Below are 17,497 nucleotides of genomic sequence, written 5' to 3' on the forward strand. Positions count from 1 at the left end.
ACAGCAGCCTCTGTGAACATTGTTATTCTAATGAAAAAAAAAACTTTGCCGAAGGATCCTAGGACACTAAGTGAGATATTCTGAAAGCATCTTGGAAAGATGGAACAGGATAATGATATCCATATCAACTGCTCTTTCTTGATTAATACTCCCTTCCATTATGAAGAAAAAGCACGCAATTCTCCATTACTGTCACCTCAGGATAAGAACCAGCTTGACCTCAATTATTTCAAAGATGCAAACAACGAAGAGTAAAACTGAAATGACTCTGTTATATAATAGTTATTAAGGCTTAGGCGCACACATCCTATCAAAGAAGCTTCAAAGGAGCAAGTTAATTTTCGCTTGGCATGTAATTTGCAGACAGAGGCACAAAAAGTGACAGAACAAACAGAACTATACCTCTGACAAACACAACAGCAGCTAACCACCAGGAAAAGTTTTCCTTGCAGTCCTTGCTCCTTTTTCCACAATTCTATTTCCTTCCTTGCAGAAATAAAAAATAAAATGAAAATAAAAAGCACAAGCCTCCCCACTCCCATCTGTTATTTTGTTCTGTTTTCCCAAACCAGAAATTCACATAATCTGTTACAGGAAAAGCCAGTTCCTACATATCCTATTGTCTCAGCTGACATAGCATAATTTCCTTTAGGGTTTTGTTTTGGTTCTTTTGCTCTGTCTACTTGCAGGGCACTCCACAGGGCGATTCTTTTTGTGGAAACCCTTAAAGAACAGAGAAACAAATGTTATTAGACTGGACCAATTCTGAGCAGAGCCTAAGACAACCAGTAGGAAACAGAATGATTTGGTTGCTTCTTCCCTTTCCAATCTGCTCTACTCTTTCCAATCTGCTGTTTCCACTGATGATGACGCTGTTCCACTGGTAACCATTAGGAGGGGCTGTGAGCTCCCCAGGGACTGTGGCACAAGATGTACACACCAAGGGGCAGCTGGCTCTTAACTGTCATCTCCCACTGTTTACTTTCAAAACTGACTGCTTAATCTGTTCAAATATCCTCTTCACCAGCACTACACATTCAATCTATGGTTTATACTTTTTAAGTTCCATAAACTGATTACTTGCTACATATCCTTATAAGACAATATCACTGCATTTTTTGAAAATATGATTCATTACTTGATTATCTATAGACTTCTCACTCTTTGGCCTACTGTCCACTAACTTACTAATCACATATTCAAGGTACTTTCCTGCTAATTGTACATTTACAGCAATCAGACTGTATTTAGCAGGTCTGCACACTACATTTTTTTTTTTAAGCCCAGAAGGCTGTTGGGTATTAGAGTGAGGAAGGAAAGGGGAGAGAAGAGTATTTTCTGGTTATTGATCTGGAAGCTCTAAACATTGCTTCCAGCACTGGAGGAGAAAAAGTAATCTTCTTCCCTGACAAATTCTCAGACTACTGCAACCTGGGCATATAGGACATACCTCCTCCTTTCCTTCAGTGTTTTAAAACAGGCACAAGCTCAGCAAGAAAAGGAGCTGATTAGCCACCTGTTTTACAAAAGCATTTCTCTGTTCAGAAAAAAAAATAAACAAAAAAATGCACAGGATATTCTCAACAGATCTCACCTTTAAGTACTAAGAACTATATCAAAATCTATAACTGTTAATATTCTCTGAGAGTCCATTTGATTGCAAATACTTTATTTGGATGCAAACATTCTGAGTTTCCAGGAAATTCTGCTTCTCTCCACATGCAATGACAGATGTGAGGGAAAAAAAGAGAGGTTGCCAGAGAGTGGTTCACAGCCTTTGCAACATACATGCAACTTTGCAGAGAGCATTCAGCAATTCTGGCAGAATTCCCAAGAATGCTACCAGAAATCTCAGTAAAACAGCCCACTTACTTGGGGGCAAAAGACATCAGGTGTTTTTCTTTGCTGTCTCAGGCAGACTTACTACCATACTTTGTTAAGATCACACTTTCAGGCTTAAGATTAAAAACATGCTTTCTGTATACAGTCTGCCCTACTCCTCACCTGTGAAACGAGATAGTGAAAGATGGAAAGAGGAAATACTTTTCATCTTAATCAATATCCTGAGATATTTACCTTCTGGTGGCTCCCTACTGAGCTATTAAAAAAAATAAATAAATTGCCAGTTCTCAGTCTCTTCTTTTTCCTTAAGATCAAGAGAGGGCAATAGCTCTCCCTTCTAAACCAACACACACTTCAGCTTCTTTTCCTTGCATAAGAGAAAGATTTCAAAACAAACTAAAGTGCTAAAAGACTGAAGTAAAAAGAATTGCTCTGATAGCATCAGCTATCTTAAGAACGTTTCAAAGAGCCACTAAGCAAGCCTTTGGGTGAGAAGTCAAAGCTTTTTACTAAAATCTGGTTTTTGTAATTAACACTCAAGTAAAAAAACATGATTCAGACAAACAGTATCAATGAGCACTATTTTTCTCCACAAATCAGAGTGCGTGGGCACTTCTTTTTTTTCCTCTTTCCAAAACACAAACTATTAATCTAGCAAAGGCCATTTTGCCACTGGAGGGAGCTGTCTCGGCATCAGGATCTATTTCATAGCAGTAGATAATGACCGGTTTTCTTCATTGCCTGTTTTATTAAAGCTCCCTTTGGATAACATGTACATCTACAGGTAATGTTTGCCATTTGCTGCCAACATAAGGCTGAAGCAAAAAGTACAACCAGTATATAGCAACTACCAGGTTCCCCCTGCTATCTTAAGAGCTCTTTCCTTGAATATTTGTTTGCCTACCTGTTAGATTAACCATATCCTATTAACAGCTACTTACTTAGACTTAACATTTGCTATTAAAGATAACTCAAGAGGAGCAGAACACAAGGATCTTGATGCAAAAACAGAGAAGAGTAAAAGCAAGTAGCAGCTGCAAAGGTTGGTGGTGTTTTGTTGAGGATTCTTTTCACCCACTGGAAGTTGCTTCCAGTGATCAAGAGCCAAAAATTAAGCAGCAAAAGGAAGAAGCCTGCAATTTCAAGTAAATCTTGGACAGCAACTGGCTGCCATCCAGCCAAGCAAGAAGTGCATTTTTGAATTTTAAACCACAGAACATAGCATTGAGAACACAGATTCTGACAAGCTTCTGGTGGAAAATTAGATTGTTTCATTTCACTATACAGATTAGTTCAAAATCTGCGAGGAAAGTTACTTCTAATGATTGTGTTACTCACAAGTGCATGTTATCCTATGAGCTCTTCTGAACAGCAGTTTCTCCTACATTAAATAAGGATCAGTTAATAGTTACAGCAGAAAACTGGAAAGCATATTTTGATTACTGGCAAGTAAGGCACATTTGTGACTGTTAAGCATTCAAAAGGACACCTAAAATGTTGCTGCTAGTCATTAAGTCAACATCAGCAGTCAGAGAAATGTTCTGTTACTTCATCACTGTATAGCATACTATTGACAAAAGCTATTTTTGGTAACTTAAGCTGCATTGCTCTAGAAGATAAATTATACATTTCAGAGGTAGATTTTTATGCGAGGTGATTCTCTGAGAACACATCACTAATAATTTTGGATTTTAAAAGAAAACAAACATTCTATTTCACCTCAGAATATACTGAAACACCTCTGGTGATACAGAGTTGCCCAATACTCCATACAGGTAATTCTTATAGAGATTTCCAATGTATCTATAATGGGTTTAAGCGGCAAGGGCACAGAAGCTGCCCCATGTCAGAGATGAGCCAACTCCCGCAAAAGAGACACCCTGCAAACACCCAGGTCAGTGGAATGGGTGGCAGAATGAGGGCAGGAAGTGCTCTAAGCACTGAGCAGAACTTCCCTGCAGCCCAGGAGAGGCCCACAGAGGAGCAGGCTTTCCCCCTGCAGCCCATGGGCACCACACAGAACAGATCCCTGTGTGCAGCCATGGAGGAGCCCGTGGTGCAGCAGTGTATGAGGCCTGAAGAAGGCACAGCCCATGGAGAGCAGGAGCAGCAGCCAGTGGAGAGGAGCCTGCTGTGCAGCAGGAGGGCCAGGGGAGCTGTCACCTATAGGGACCCATGGTGGATCATTGTTGGTCCTGAAAGGACCCTTGCAAGCCCGCACTGGAGAAATTTGGGAAGGACTGCATCCAACTGATGACCCTAATGGGGCCTGAGGCAAAAATACCGAGATTTAGAGCACCAAGCTCTTGCCTTTAGTATCTATTTTTACATTTACTTTCTTTCACCCCCAGCCCTTAGGTTACTTAGGGTGCAGTAAGTGCAAAATAAAATTCTAATTCTGTCACATCCCACATTAAATTCATAATCTGGAGAACTGCTGTGCCAGAGGATAACAAGATTTGCTTATAATTACTAACAAGTACTCTTTAAACAACTCTCAGGTGACAGTTTACAGCGGGACGACCCTCAGTTTTCATCAAAGTAGGTATCAGCTCCCCATCTGGCAATCTGTTCAGCCCGCGTTTTCTGAAAAGCAAGTCAACTGTCACTATCAAGGCTATCTAAACCTGCTATTGCTGAACCCCAGATGGGAAGCCCTGGATAAAGCATATCCCTATGGCTTATGACAAGTCACACAGAGACAAAGCACAACAAATCCACCCTTGGCTTTACCCCACTGTGTCAAAGCAGACTGTCAGCTGTTTGATAACAACAGCTTTACAGCACTGAAGTGATTTAACACACACTGCCATGGTTTTGAGACAGTTTGTGACACACCATAATAGAGCTGAATTGTGCTTTTACTGTAACTTCTAAACAAATTCACATGCTCTGCATTCACCAGCCTGGACCTACCAAAAACCAACAACTGGGTAAGCGGGAATCTCTGGGAAGAAAAACTATAGTCAGCCCAGAACATAGCAGATATTATCAGAACACACTAAACAGTACTTAAAAGAATCTAAGACATGCTTCCTGAGCCAGACAAAGGAACCATTTTTGTATTACATATCAGTTACAAGCATTCATCTAATAGCTGTAATAAAGTAGTGCATTCAAACTTAGCCAGATACAGTTCTTTTTAGCCCACTGGACATTACCCATCTGGCATATTAATCACATTTTAAAACTACTGTCAAAAACTGCAGGCCTGTAATGAAGAAGCAGACAAGCAGCTTCTTAAAATTGTAACATACAGAAGTTTCAAAGGCATTGAAAACCTCAAAGCCAAGCTTAAGCAAATGAAATCATATGAACATGTCACAAACATCATTGATCATGTCTTTGTTCAAGATGGGAGCTACACTATTCACCATCTTGAACTTGTAAAATCAAAATGTGTCCTACACGTATTCGTGCAGCAGGCAGAAATTGGGTGTTACACAAGGATTTGAAGATTGTAAGTCCTCCCAAAATTTACGTAATAATACAAATTGAATACTACACAAAATATACGAGTCATTTCTATGGTTACTTTCTCCTGGAGGTCATTTACTTAAGTACTTTCTGTATTTAACATTTGAAAATCGACTAGCCACCTAACACTACATCGTCTTCACTGAAAACACTTGAAAATATCTTCTACTTCATTTAATAAAAATTGAATTTTAAGTAGGTTAACAAAACAGCCCATGTATCTTGGAAGCAGTTATTGCTGTTATAAGCACAGCTATCGAAATTAAGCGCACCTTATCTCATTAAGGACTTGCTGTGAACATCACTGCTGCACCAGCTAGCCAGAAATGTGCACTGAAAGGAAGGCTGCTAACAGCCAGCCGTGACATGACATCCTCACGCCTCAAAAAAAGGTTTACAGAACCATGTTTTCTTCAAAGCTTCATTTCCAAACTGTCAACTCTGAAACAACTGCAGTATCAGCGCAAGAGAACAGCCTGGTAGGTTTTCAAAATGTAGATAAGCATATGATAGAGTACAACCCTATTTCACACAGAACAGGTGAATTCTGCTTTATATTCAACATTAATTGAGAATTTTGAAGGTGTGAGGATGATGAAGACTGACTTTCCCCTCAAATTTCACTTCTAAAGCTCCTTCACAAGCTTTCTGTTCAGTTAAAATTTAATAAAATGCTCTAAAAACTGAAAACAGTAATCTTAGCTTCTCCAAAATTGCTTTAGAAAATGAATGCTGCAGCAGCTTCCAAATGTAGCTATCATACACGTAATATCCTTAATTTATAAAATTGCCATTTAAGTGATTGAAAATGATCATCTTTCCACATACTCAATTACTACTAAACTACTGGCTGAGAAAAATTTAATAAAAAGAAGCCACGTTTGCATCATTAATATTTTTCAGATTAGGAGTAACAATAACAAAATTTAACAAACAACAAATGACATTCACTCTTGACATTACTCACATGGGCAAATGGTGTAATTTAGCAGAACATTTGCTCTGTGATTCCCATAGCAACCTTAACTCTCCCTGCTTGTGTATTTGGAGACCAAGATGACGCTGCGTTTGATTTCATATTCAAGCAAAAGTTAAGAACAAGGTGTAGTTTAGAAAGGTGCAGCTCGTATGCATTGAACTACAAAGACGAGGTGAAGATTTGCATAATAAAAGTATTCCACTCTTGCCTATACAACTTCATAGTTGTTGTTTTATAGTACTGTAATTTTTATAAGCACAAGCACATTCACTACTTAGTCTGATACCCACAGAGATTTAAGCATCCCATTTATTCCCTCAGGAGACATTTTTTTTATTAAGTTAAGCAACACTAACTTGTGGTAGAACCAATAGCCTCAGGAGATGACACATCTACAAACAAATCAAACAGTCTCCAAAGAAACTGCCCTGCAAGACATCAAATAATTGTATCTGTTCCTACGTGGTCTAATTTAACTTTCTGTCTACAACAGTATGGACAGTAATTAATCACACCAACACTGTTGGACAGCTAGGAAGAAAGTGCAGCATGCTTGCACTTCTCATACTGTATGAGGAACACAAATTTCTAGAGGAAGCAAATAACTTACCAGTCAGTTGTGTAATTCCTGCAGGGATCAAAAGGTAATGACATATAAAATAATAATAATAACATATGGCCATGGAGAGGCAAGAAGCAGCAGGATTGTAATCTTGCCAAAAACAGTCCTCATCAAAGTCAGGGACTGTCCACCTGTGATGTGTATCACCTTGGTGGAGGCCTCGTGAAATCCAGATCTCACTACATGTGCTCAGAACGCATGCCAATGCTAAGTCCATTATACGGTATCATAGCTTGTTAAACACACCATATTCCAGAGGGATTCAAAATTTTCTTTTCACTCCTCAAAATGATGGAAAATAAATATTTCTCTAGATTTCTTCTGGCTAACCCTATTTAATTTCTCCAATGGTCTGTAAATTATTAACATACGTTGTTACAAAACATTCACATACTGCGATCCTTGGTTCTTCAACAACAGCAGTAACACTGGCAGAGGCTGGATTCTGATCACTTATTCTTAGCCAAAACGAACACTGTTCCAAGATAAAGTGTGCCACTATTACTTAGTTCCATGGCAGCTAAAATTTAATAAGGAACGTGATGCAGCCACTTGGCTTTATGTTCCAGCTAATTTTAACCACCTATAGGAAAGAATCCTGCAGGTATAGCTCTTATCACAAATTGCAAAGAGGATAACGATACGTATAGTTTAAAAAACAGAATGTGATGTCAAGACTACACACATTTTGATTACTATAAAATAGTCAAAATCACTCCTTTAGTGGTAAGTTATGGCCAAACAGAGAGGTCAGATCTGCATATATATATATATGCAGAACTAGACATACATATATACACACATACATACATATCAGTTCTTCCAGGTCAATATATGATGAATTTCACTTCTGATGAAGTATTTCAAAATCAATACGGACTGGACAATCAAGATCAAGTTAATTAAAAATCTCATTTAAGAGAATAGTTGAATTTAAATTAAAAAATACACCATACTGAAAACCAATGGTCCTTAGCTTCTTTTTAACTCAGCACTATGGAAAAGTATTAAGTTTTATGGCAGTCAAAAGCTCCATGTTACTGCTTAGTTTTACACTTAGATCACTTTTTAAAAGTTTTGGTAATCTTTGATTTTGAAAAGTTCTGATTTCTGAACAGAAACACTGCACTGCATGAGTCATTTTGGGTACCTACACGGGCACTTATACAACTTTTATAAAATTTTGCACAACAGTTTGGTTCTAATTACTCCTCTTTGGTATAGTTTATTTTATGCTTCAATTCTCTATTTTGTCAAAAAAAATTAAGTCAGCAGAACAAGCAACAGCAAAAAACAATCTGTTGTTAATTTTAACTATAAAGGAAAAAGAACAACCAAGTATCACCAAATATCAGTGCAAAATGTCAGCCATTCGTTCTATCTGCTACACAGAGATGCACTTCACTGTTTGCAAATAACTTCATCATATCAGAATAAATTGGTCCAGAATTGAGTAACAATTTCAACTTTCCAAGGATATTACACAAGGTAGTGAAGACTGTACATCCCAAGTGAAGGATGAGCTTTCTGCTGCATTCCTGTTTTTCATAGGTCTCACAGATGAAATCACAGCATTACCATAACATTGTTTAAAATATTTCCCTCCTCTAAAAAAAAGGAAAAAGGCTTCTTCTCATTTTCCAGAAGCACATCAGCTCCTTCCATTGATTCAATTACTGCATTTTACAAGATGTAATATGCTAATATAGTCCTCTTTATAGCACATTAAGGAGAAAAAAAAAAAGGCTTATTAACACACAGGTCTGTAAACCTCTTGCAGACTTGTCTTCACTGTAACCATACCCACGTCCAAATAAAAAGCAAAGATTCAGCTGTTGACTCTCTTTCTGCACTTTTACATCCCACCTTTCCTCTCTTCACATAAAAAAGGACCAGATTTAAGGGCAGTTTTGTGAATGCTTCTGGCCACATCTCTTAATTCATTAAAAAATCCTTATAAAAACTTTCTATATTTATCTTTGCTTAATTTTCTCTCCTTGAAAAAATATTCATTTCTTTGAATTTTCAAACATATGTTCTGTATCTTTTTTTTTTCTTTTTATTGTTGCTCTCGAAGCTTTTCTCACAGGATTTGATGCTCTACCTGAGCTGTGACTCACATAAAATATAGTAAAGTTATTATCTATAATTACAAAATAAAATCCTGTCATATTTACCTTTAAGCAGTGACATCACACTGCAATGTTCTATAAACAAATGAGTCAGCATTCACCAGCATTTACTGCAGAGATAGTATTGTGACATTTTTTCTGTTTAACATAAGCTAGTATTCATTTCCTTCCCAAATACAGTCTTTCAGATTTGTTGATTTTGTCCCTTTCCAAATTATTATGAACAGTACACATTAAATCTCTCCTTTTCAATTCCTTTTGGTCTCAGTCAGTTTTATTCAATGAATCTGCTACAGCTCCCACTGTTTATTCTTTTAATTGAAGTAACGTACTCTCTGGATTCAGCCTATAAGAGCAAATACATTTAGTAAGGTAGAAACAACTTGAGGAGATGACAAAGACAGGGTATTCTAATGAAAAACAAATAGATGTGTTTTCTCTGTAATATAAAGTCAATACCAGTGACAATCAGTGGCAGGGAATATCAGACAATCAGAACAAGCATTGTTAATACTGTACTGAATACAAGGGAAATTCTCACTTTTACTGTTAGCAGAAAAAAAGCATTCTTCATCAGAATGTGTAATCCAAGTCCTCACTATTAGAGCATACAAAGACAATTTATTCAAATTCTTACTTTAAAAGTCCTCAATTCATAAAACATTCCAGGAGACAAAACTTAAAAGTAGATTCTTCAGATTGTAACTTAAAGGATGAAGGCAGATATTTTAAACTAACGTGATAAAAGATTGCTTTAAAGTTAGGCTGCCAACAGTGTCTTTGGTAGAAAAGGTGGGAAAGGGACTTACAAAGGCACTATTAGAGAATAGCAAGAAGTTCAGACAAAACAAAAATAACAAGGGATGAAAGATGAAAGTGAGCTCTGTGAATGTCTGCCACATTAAGCTTTATCTCTGTACTATTTTTGCTGCCTAGAAGACAGACTTTAATCAGTATAGGAGTTACAGTTTTTAAACTGTGGTAGACACACATAGAAATAAACATTTTTTCTTTGTTTGTTTGGGTTTTTTTATTTGTTTCCTAAGAACACAGCATTCTTCCATCGCAGGCCAACAACAGCAAGATGTCAATGAAGTGAAGACCATGGTCGTATAGAGACAAACAGCTGATGGGGGGCAGCTGCTCCTTCTTTCACATTCCTTCATCAGAATAATTCTTTTCCAGTTACACTTAGATCTTTTACGGCCCTTTTTCCAATTGAAAAGGTTTTGCTGCATGCAGCTTAAAAGAGATGTTCCTCCAGCACTGAAGCACCACTGCAAAGTCTGGGTGCTACTTCACCTTTTAATGTATGTGCACAAAGAATAAAAAGCCTGCACACACCAGACTTCAAGCTGAACCAGAACTAAAGAGAGGCTTTTGCTCAGCAAAGGGATCAAAACAAACAGTTATACAGAGTAGGAAACAAAGAGAAGTATTGACTTGTCAGACTAGACTGTTTACTCCAAAGCAATGCAAGAAGTCTTATCAGATTCTCTTACCTCTCTAACTTCATGGAGTTGGCCAGAACGCTGGCTCTTAGCTCTTCGAGCAGCTGCAGGTGATTTGTGATGTGTGATGGTAACAACAGTTGGCCCACTTTGATTCATATGTTTCTGGCCACTAGGAGAATTAACTGTCCCAGGTGGCAGCAGAGATGAGCTTCTACTTCGGGAAGATGAAATGCTCTAAAACAAGCAACAGAATGTTGATGTTAACAATCTTTACACAAATCATTAATCTGCAGTTCAGGCTATAGATCCGCAGTGTTCTGCCTTCCTCACAGACTTGGACCTGGAAATCTAACAGCTCAGTATTGACTTATTCCTTTTGAAGCATCTGCATTGCTCAGCACAGATCTGCTCAGAAATATTGTGGCCACTGCCTTTCTAGAATCATCTGAACTTGGCCTCCTCAAAAATCTCCACAAAATCGTAAGTGAGAACACACTTCTAGACTCCTACAAGGACACTTTTTAGGAAAGATTAGGAAGGATTCTGAAGACTGAATAATAACATTTGTCAACACAGACATTTTTAATGAAGATGTTGACCCATAATTCAAACTATTTAGTGTGAATAGCAAGGAAAACATCTTATAATAATGCTTTTACCTGATAAACTTTTGAAACAATATAGTGCTGAAATTTTACCATGAAAAGAGCTGCAATTTTGGCAAAGCCAATGTACAATCCGTTCAATTAAATATGACCTATCCAAAGTATAGTTTAAATTGTTAACAGGTGTTGGAGTGAGGTTAGGATAACCAGAAAATACAATTTAAAAGACTAGAAACAAGTTTCCAACAGTGTTTGCAGCATGAATACTCCTTACATACAGCCTATAAAATTCATCTAAACATTCAAGAACTTTCTTCGTTCTTATCTTATCATTAATCAGTGTTGCTACCTCTGTTTTCTGTTGCCAAGCTCAGACATGCACTAGACCACTCTGACATATCATATATGGGTACAATATAAAAAAGCTTTTCTATTTAAACTGCTCATTGCATCTGTAAGGTTAAAATTGAAACAGAATAACTACTACCTCATAAAACAGAAGCCAATTCAGAGCATGACATTTACTACCACTTTTAGAAAGTGAGGTAAAGACACAGTGCAGTGAGTGAAAAAACATTTCATATCTCCTACCAGCTCTGCACAAGCAATGACAGCGGCCTTCAATATTTCTGAGAGTTACTGTGAATGTGGAAAACTATTCCTAGAGTCTGTTGGCAAGTACACAGAACTATTACTTGAGTACAGTCTTTCTCCCTGTATGTTAACAAGTTACTCACAAGCACTGCAATTCTGTAGTTATTAAAAGAAGACAAAATACAGGGTAGACGGGTGTCAGCTAGCACTGGAATTAAAGTCATGCATTACCACTACAGTGACTGGAGATGATGAGGCAGATGATCTGGCTCAGACAAGATGAAAGAGTTAACTACGTTACATGTTCCCCCTGCCACCCACTCTCACATACAGAGCATAAGGGTGGAATTCATCATAAAGGAAACTGAGTTTCACCATTTCTTAAAATTCATCTTTCATATGACATAGCATTGTTTAGAAACAACCACAACTTAAAATAACTGAGAAAAAGGTATTTCAGAAAAGGAGTTGAGTAAAACTGGATGTGACTGAATTTTCTTTCTAAATAGAAGTCTCACAGAAACGGGTTAGTTACCCCTAGCATGATAGCAGAACATATTTACTCATTTTCTTTCCAAAATTGACTAGCATGAGAATACTTTCACTTCACTCTTCAGCATAAGAGAAACATATCCTTCAGTTTAATAAAAGTTATTTTTAGAATTAAATCTTCTGAGAATCACTGATGTTCTAGCATCATGCTATCACAATATGAAAAAAAATCCCCGACTGCTACCTTTATATAGCTACACTGATCACAAAACATAGATAAGCAGCAGCAATTTAAAACAGTGAGTCCAGCCATTAGTTTCACTTGAAGGAAGGCAACACTCTATGAGAAGTTTAGTTTTATTATGTTTTTTTTATTTTCTTTGGGGAAAAAAAAAGTTATAGATCTGCAAATAACAAAAGAAATATAAAATAAATAAGGAAAGATCCATGCAATATCTCTGTTTAAACACAGAATCAGAAAGGAATGAGAGAGAATGAGCTTTCAGAAAAAACAGCAGTCAAAATAATTCCATTTAACTTGCACAGTTTGAGAGACATTCATAAATTGACTGGTACGTATTTCATACAATTATCTTATTTTGCTTCAAGACGTTGTTGCAAACCACCATGAACTGCTTGTAGCTGGGCCATGGATCAAAACAGACTGAAAGTGCTCCCAGAGCCTTTGAATGCAGCTGGCACCACACGTTCTCTCTGACAGCGTCTCCACACACAACACAGCTTTCACCAGATGTACTTCTGGAAGTCAAAGACTTGATAGGGCACCATTAGCACAAAAGCTGCAGCTAGCCCACCATACAAATCTTCTCACATCTAATCTTGGAATTACTCTTTAGAAGATGTCCATAACATACAGAACCCAGATGAACTCTACACAAGGACCACTGGCTACTCAGAAAGTTCACCCTAAGCGCATCCCAAAGGTAGACATAAAACCTCAGCTTGCAAGTAATCGTTCTTCTGTTCCGTGCCTTAATTCATGAGATTGGTGCAAAACCTGAACAATGGCCAAAATGACACAGAACTGCAAGGAACTGATACTAGTAAGTGTGAAGCACTTAAAGATGCAAAATGCAGATGAGTGTTTGCAGTAGGCAGTTTCTACAATCACTCAAGAAAGCCTTTTGAAGTGGAACAGCACTCCCCAGAAGCTGGAAGCAGCAGACCTGCCCCAGGCATCTGTCCCAGCAGCAGAACACTGTGCATACATAACCCAAGGACATAGGGCTGGTAACCAACTTCTGCCAGATTCTTCCTGCAACTTCCAGGAGAGACCTTTCCTGGAATGACACACTCACCCCTTCCTGTACTTTCTAATTTTGCAACACGTCAACACTTACATCCCAGCCAAGTACTTGACTCTTCTTTTGCAGAACTTCTTCAAACAAAAAACTGGGAATGAAAAGCATCTTTTGCATTTAGACACACAGCTGTGCAAAAATCAACTTTAGTGTTGCTGTTAAAAATGTTAAAATCAATGTGATTTTTTAATTTTTTTTTTAAACAGCCAAAAGCCATCTAATTACACAACATACTGCAACAGTGATTTTCCCAAATTCACTCTCCCAGGAAATCAAACTGACAGAACTTTACTCCTAATCTCCTGCTCTTTCCTCTATTACCGTAGATGTTTTTCTTTGGTGCCGCTGCCTTCTGGCTTGCAAGTAAATAGAAAAAAAATAATAACAATGAAAAGAGAGACAAAAGGAAGATATAAGTTCTTCAATAATCAGTAATGCATGGTGCTAGTAATGAGCCAGGAAACCCACAAGCTGAAGCATCTGAAAGGGATTACAAATATCCTTTCCTGAGGCTACACTTTACCATGGCTCCAACACTCTGCCTGCTACTAAAAAGAACCCAATCAAAGAAAAATACAGAAGATAATAAAAGGTTATTTGTACTCACATTCATCCTTGTTTTATGACCTACAACTCTCTAAAGTATGCCTAGCTAATATAGTCCTGGGTTAAGCTCCTTATTTTGACTGTCCATCTCCAGGAGAAAAAAAGCAATATACTGAATGCTTCGATTTGGATATGAAAAATCTCAACAATTAAATAATGTAACCATAGAACAGCAAGTTCCAGCTATACTAATGTTTCAACTACACTAATGTTTCATGACTCATTTTCCCTAGAGGTTACTCTTTCTCCTCACAGAGAAGAGTTTTTCACCATTTACCAGAAGCAAACAGTTTTGTTTATTTTCAAAAGCAAATGCAATGTTCCAGAGATCAATAAACTAATTTTTGAAGTGAACTGTCATATCTGTTTATGGATGATAATCATCATCTGCTTCAGAGGCACTGTGCCACAGATGTTTTCTGCAGAATAATAAATACTGAAACGACATTCCTCTACTCCTCCATATATATATCCAGCCCAGCACAAATCCCTGTGTACAGCTTCAAAGCAGTGAAAAGTCACACAGTCAGAAAGTAATTACAACTGAGACACCACCATTCACTATTTTAATTCCTATCTATTTCTTTCTCCAATGCATCCTAAGTAAGCAAATACTGAAGAAGAATATGCACAGATCTGTTTAAATTACATTCTGATCATTCAGAAATATTAAAATGCAAATGACAAACTACATAAAATCCAAATTCTAGCATTGAAAAGGGATTAGCTTATGGAATCCTCTGCATATTTGTGTAGAGCTCTATCTACAGCACTAACTTTTCTAACAGATTATTACCATGCTTTATCATCTTTACGTAAGGTGATACATTCGTCTGCTTTTAAGCAAGAGTCTAACGTTTATTTGTTCATAAAAATATTTTATTTGTCAAGAATCATTTCAGCATGTTTATGTTCAGCCCTGAATTTTTTTTCTCCAAGACTTCTTTCAAAGATTTAGAAACCAGCGATGTGAGCAACTCTCTGCAAGTTCTGAAGGGAAGTGAAAAACACATATCTACAGCCAAGCAATGCATCCTTCTCAGCCTCACTACGAGGATTATTTCCAAAGCATGTTTTAATTAGAAGCACGATGCTTTATTACAGTTCTCCAGATTAAGAAAGAGAAGTGGAAAAGCACACCAGGCAAAAGGAAAGGCAAAAAGAAATCTGAGAGAACTGAAGAAGAGCCTGCAAAGATCTGACAGTCATTCTTACAGCTATAGAGGAAGCAGTACACATTCGCCTCAATTATTTGAGACAAGTACTGACTTCTTTTCCAGATTTCCAGTAATTTCCAGAAATTACTATGGGTGCTGTTTCTAAATTACAGATAAATCACTGCAGCTGTCCCAGGTGGAGCAGTTTTAGTTTTGATCTTCATTCTTTACTCTCTCTCCATACAATGATGCCCATTGACTCCAATGACAACAATGTCAGGGAGTTAAACCAGAGGAGAAACAGAAAAGTAAACAAAATTTTCTGCTAATTTAGTTCACCAAACAGCCTTTCCAAAGGGCCAGACGATGGTTGTAACAGGCACGAGGAACACTGATTGAGAGGAAGGAGAGCCAGAAAATCTCTCAGAGACAAGCAGTCATCAGGTTGGCTCAGTTTTAAATACATAGCCTGAAACTAAACCAGAGGAAGGTTAGTTTCTAGCCAGTTCTCAATTCAGGAGGAGGAAGACAGCAGAGCTTTACCATATGATAAGCAGTGTCGTGTCTCCTGCTTGCCTTTTATCAGCGCTCACCTGACTCCTCAATGAGCCAGCTTCTTATGCCCAAGCTCCCGTAGGTGTGAAACACAGCAGAATCTGTACAAAAGGTGGCAGCAAAAGGAAGGGAACTGGACTGCTGTGTGCAGCTGCAGAGAACTGGAAGATGGGATGAGGTGAAACAAGAAACTGCACCACTCAATTTTCAGCAGCTCACTGCTCAGTTCTGAGCTAAGTGCTGGAACAAGGAGTCTAGTCCTTTGTTCTTCCACAAACCTAAGCTGAGAGTTTTCATCTCACCACACTACAAGGCACAAGCTGCTTCACAAGATAAAGGCTTTTGTTCCTTGCCACTCTGCTGATACACGCTGGGAAAAACAAGAGTTATATATGCCCATCCAACAACTGATACATATGCTGAAATTACAAGAGTTGTATAAAAAGCATTCTGTGTATTCAGTAATGGTTTTACAGCCACCATCATCAAACATTTGAGAAAAAGGGATAAGAAATTGAAAATTGATCAAGCTTTGGACAATTCTCAGAAGTTACCAGAAAAAATCATGCATGGGCCTACTTTTTGAATTCACTTTCTCTCCAAACTCCAATTTGACTTTAATTAAGACATGGACAATCCAATTGAGTTAGAATTGTCTTTAAAAAAAAGCAGCAATCCTATCCAGACACAGATGACTTCTTCCAACGAGTGTGATTTGGCACTCTCTGGAGGCTAAGTGCTCTGTAATTAAGCAAAATGAAACTTGTATGGGGATATTGAGAACACTGGAATTATCCTACAGCACGGGTATTATTTGCCAGAACATTATCCTTTTATTGCTTTTATATCATTAAGATGTAAAATTTAATTAGAACACAGCAACAGACTTAGCTTGCATTATGTCTACTTGTCAGCTGTGCAGCTCACCTTCGGACGATATTCAGTATGCAAGCAACATTTTCATACAACAGTTTTGTGTTGTAATAAGAACATAACATGTTATGAGAAAGGGATATAATCAGATGCAGATTTAACTATGTGTTGCTTACACCTGCAGGACTTCAATAAACCTCAGGAAACTTCAGCAAAGGAACACAAACTCCACAGAAGATTCAAGAAGAATATCAAAATTATTATGAGATATCATTATTAGAGAACATGATGATATTATATAGTATATATAAATAAAATACATAGAGAATAGCACTGGGTCACACAAAAACAACATTTAAATGTCTGGCATAAAAATGAAAAAAGATTAATGAAAAACTAAGTTACTTATTTTTCTCAGAAAAGGCTTTTACTGAACTAGAATAACTTCCTATCAAGTCACCATCACTCAAAAAAAGCAGAAAAAAATGTTTCTATTTCACTTCAGTCACTGCAGTGAATGCCATTCTCTTAAAAATATCATCCAGCTGTTCAGCTAACATATGATGATATATCATATGCCAGAGCAGGGCAGGGCAGAGCCCTTTCCAATTGCAGTTAAATGTGTTTATTTATTTATTTATATAGCAAGCAATTCACAGCAGGAAAGCAATCTTTTCATTCTTGGATATATTAAGATATATTAATGGAAGTGTTTAGAGGACTGAAGGTGAGAACAGAAATTGCTGGTTGTTTCTGAGTGACTTCCAGTACCTACACTAAAGGCACA

At 37.5% G+C, this 17,497-nt stretch overlaps 1 protein-coding gene across 1 annotated transcript in view; it reads right to left on the reverse strand.

Annotated features, from left to right (window-relative positions):
* Positions 1–17,497, reverse strand: part of OSBPL10 (oxysterol binding protein like 10) — a 99,285-nt gene that overhangs the window by 50,279 nt on the left and 31,509 nt on the right. The window contains exon 4 of the mRNA XM_052695892.1: positions 10,555–10,740. Coding sequence (XP_052551852.1) covers positions 10,555–10,740 — 186 coding nt within the window. The remainder of the gene's footprint in view (positions 1–10,554; positions 10,741–17,497) is intronic.

Source organism: Tympanuchus pallidicinctus, unplaced genomic scaffold (genome assembly GCF_026119805.1).
Source record: "Tympanuchus pallidicinctus isolate F22 unplaced genomic scaffold, pur_lepc_1.0 scaffold3, whole genome shotgun sequence".
Taxonomy (NCBI): domain Eukaryota; kingdom Metazoa; phylum Chordata; class Aves; order Galliformes; family Phasianidae; genus Tympanuchus; species Tympanuchus pallidicinctus.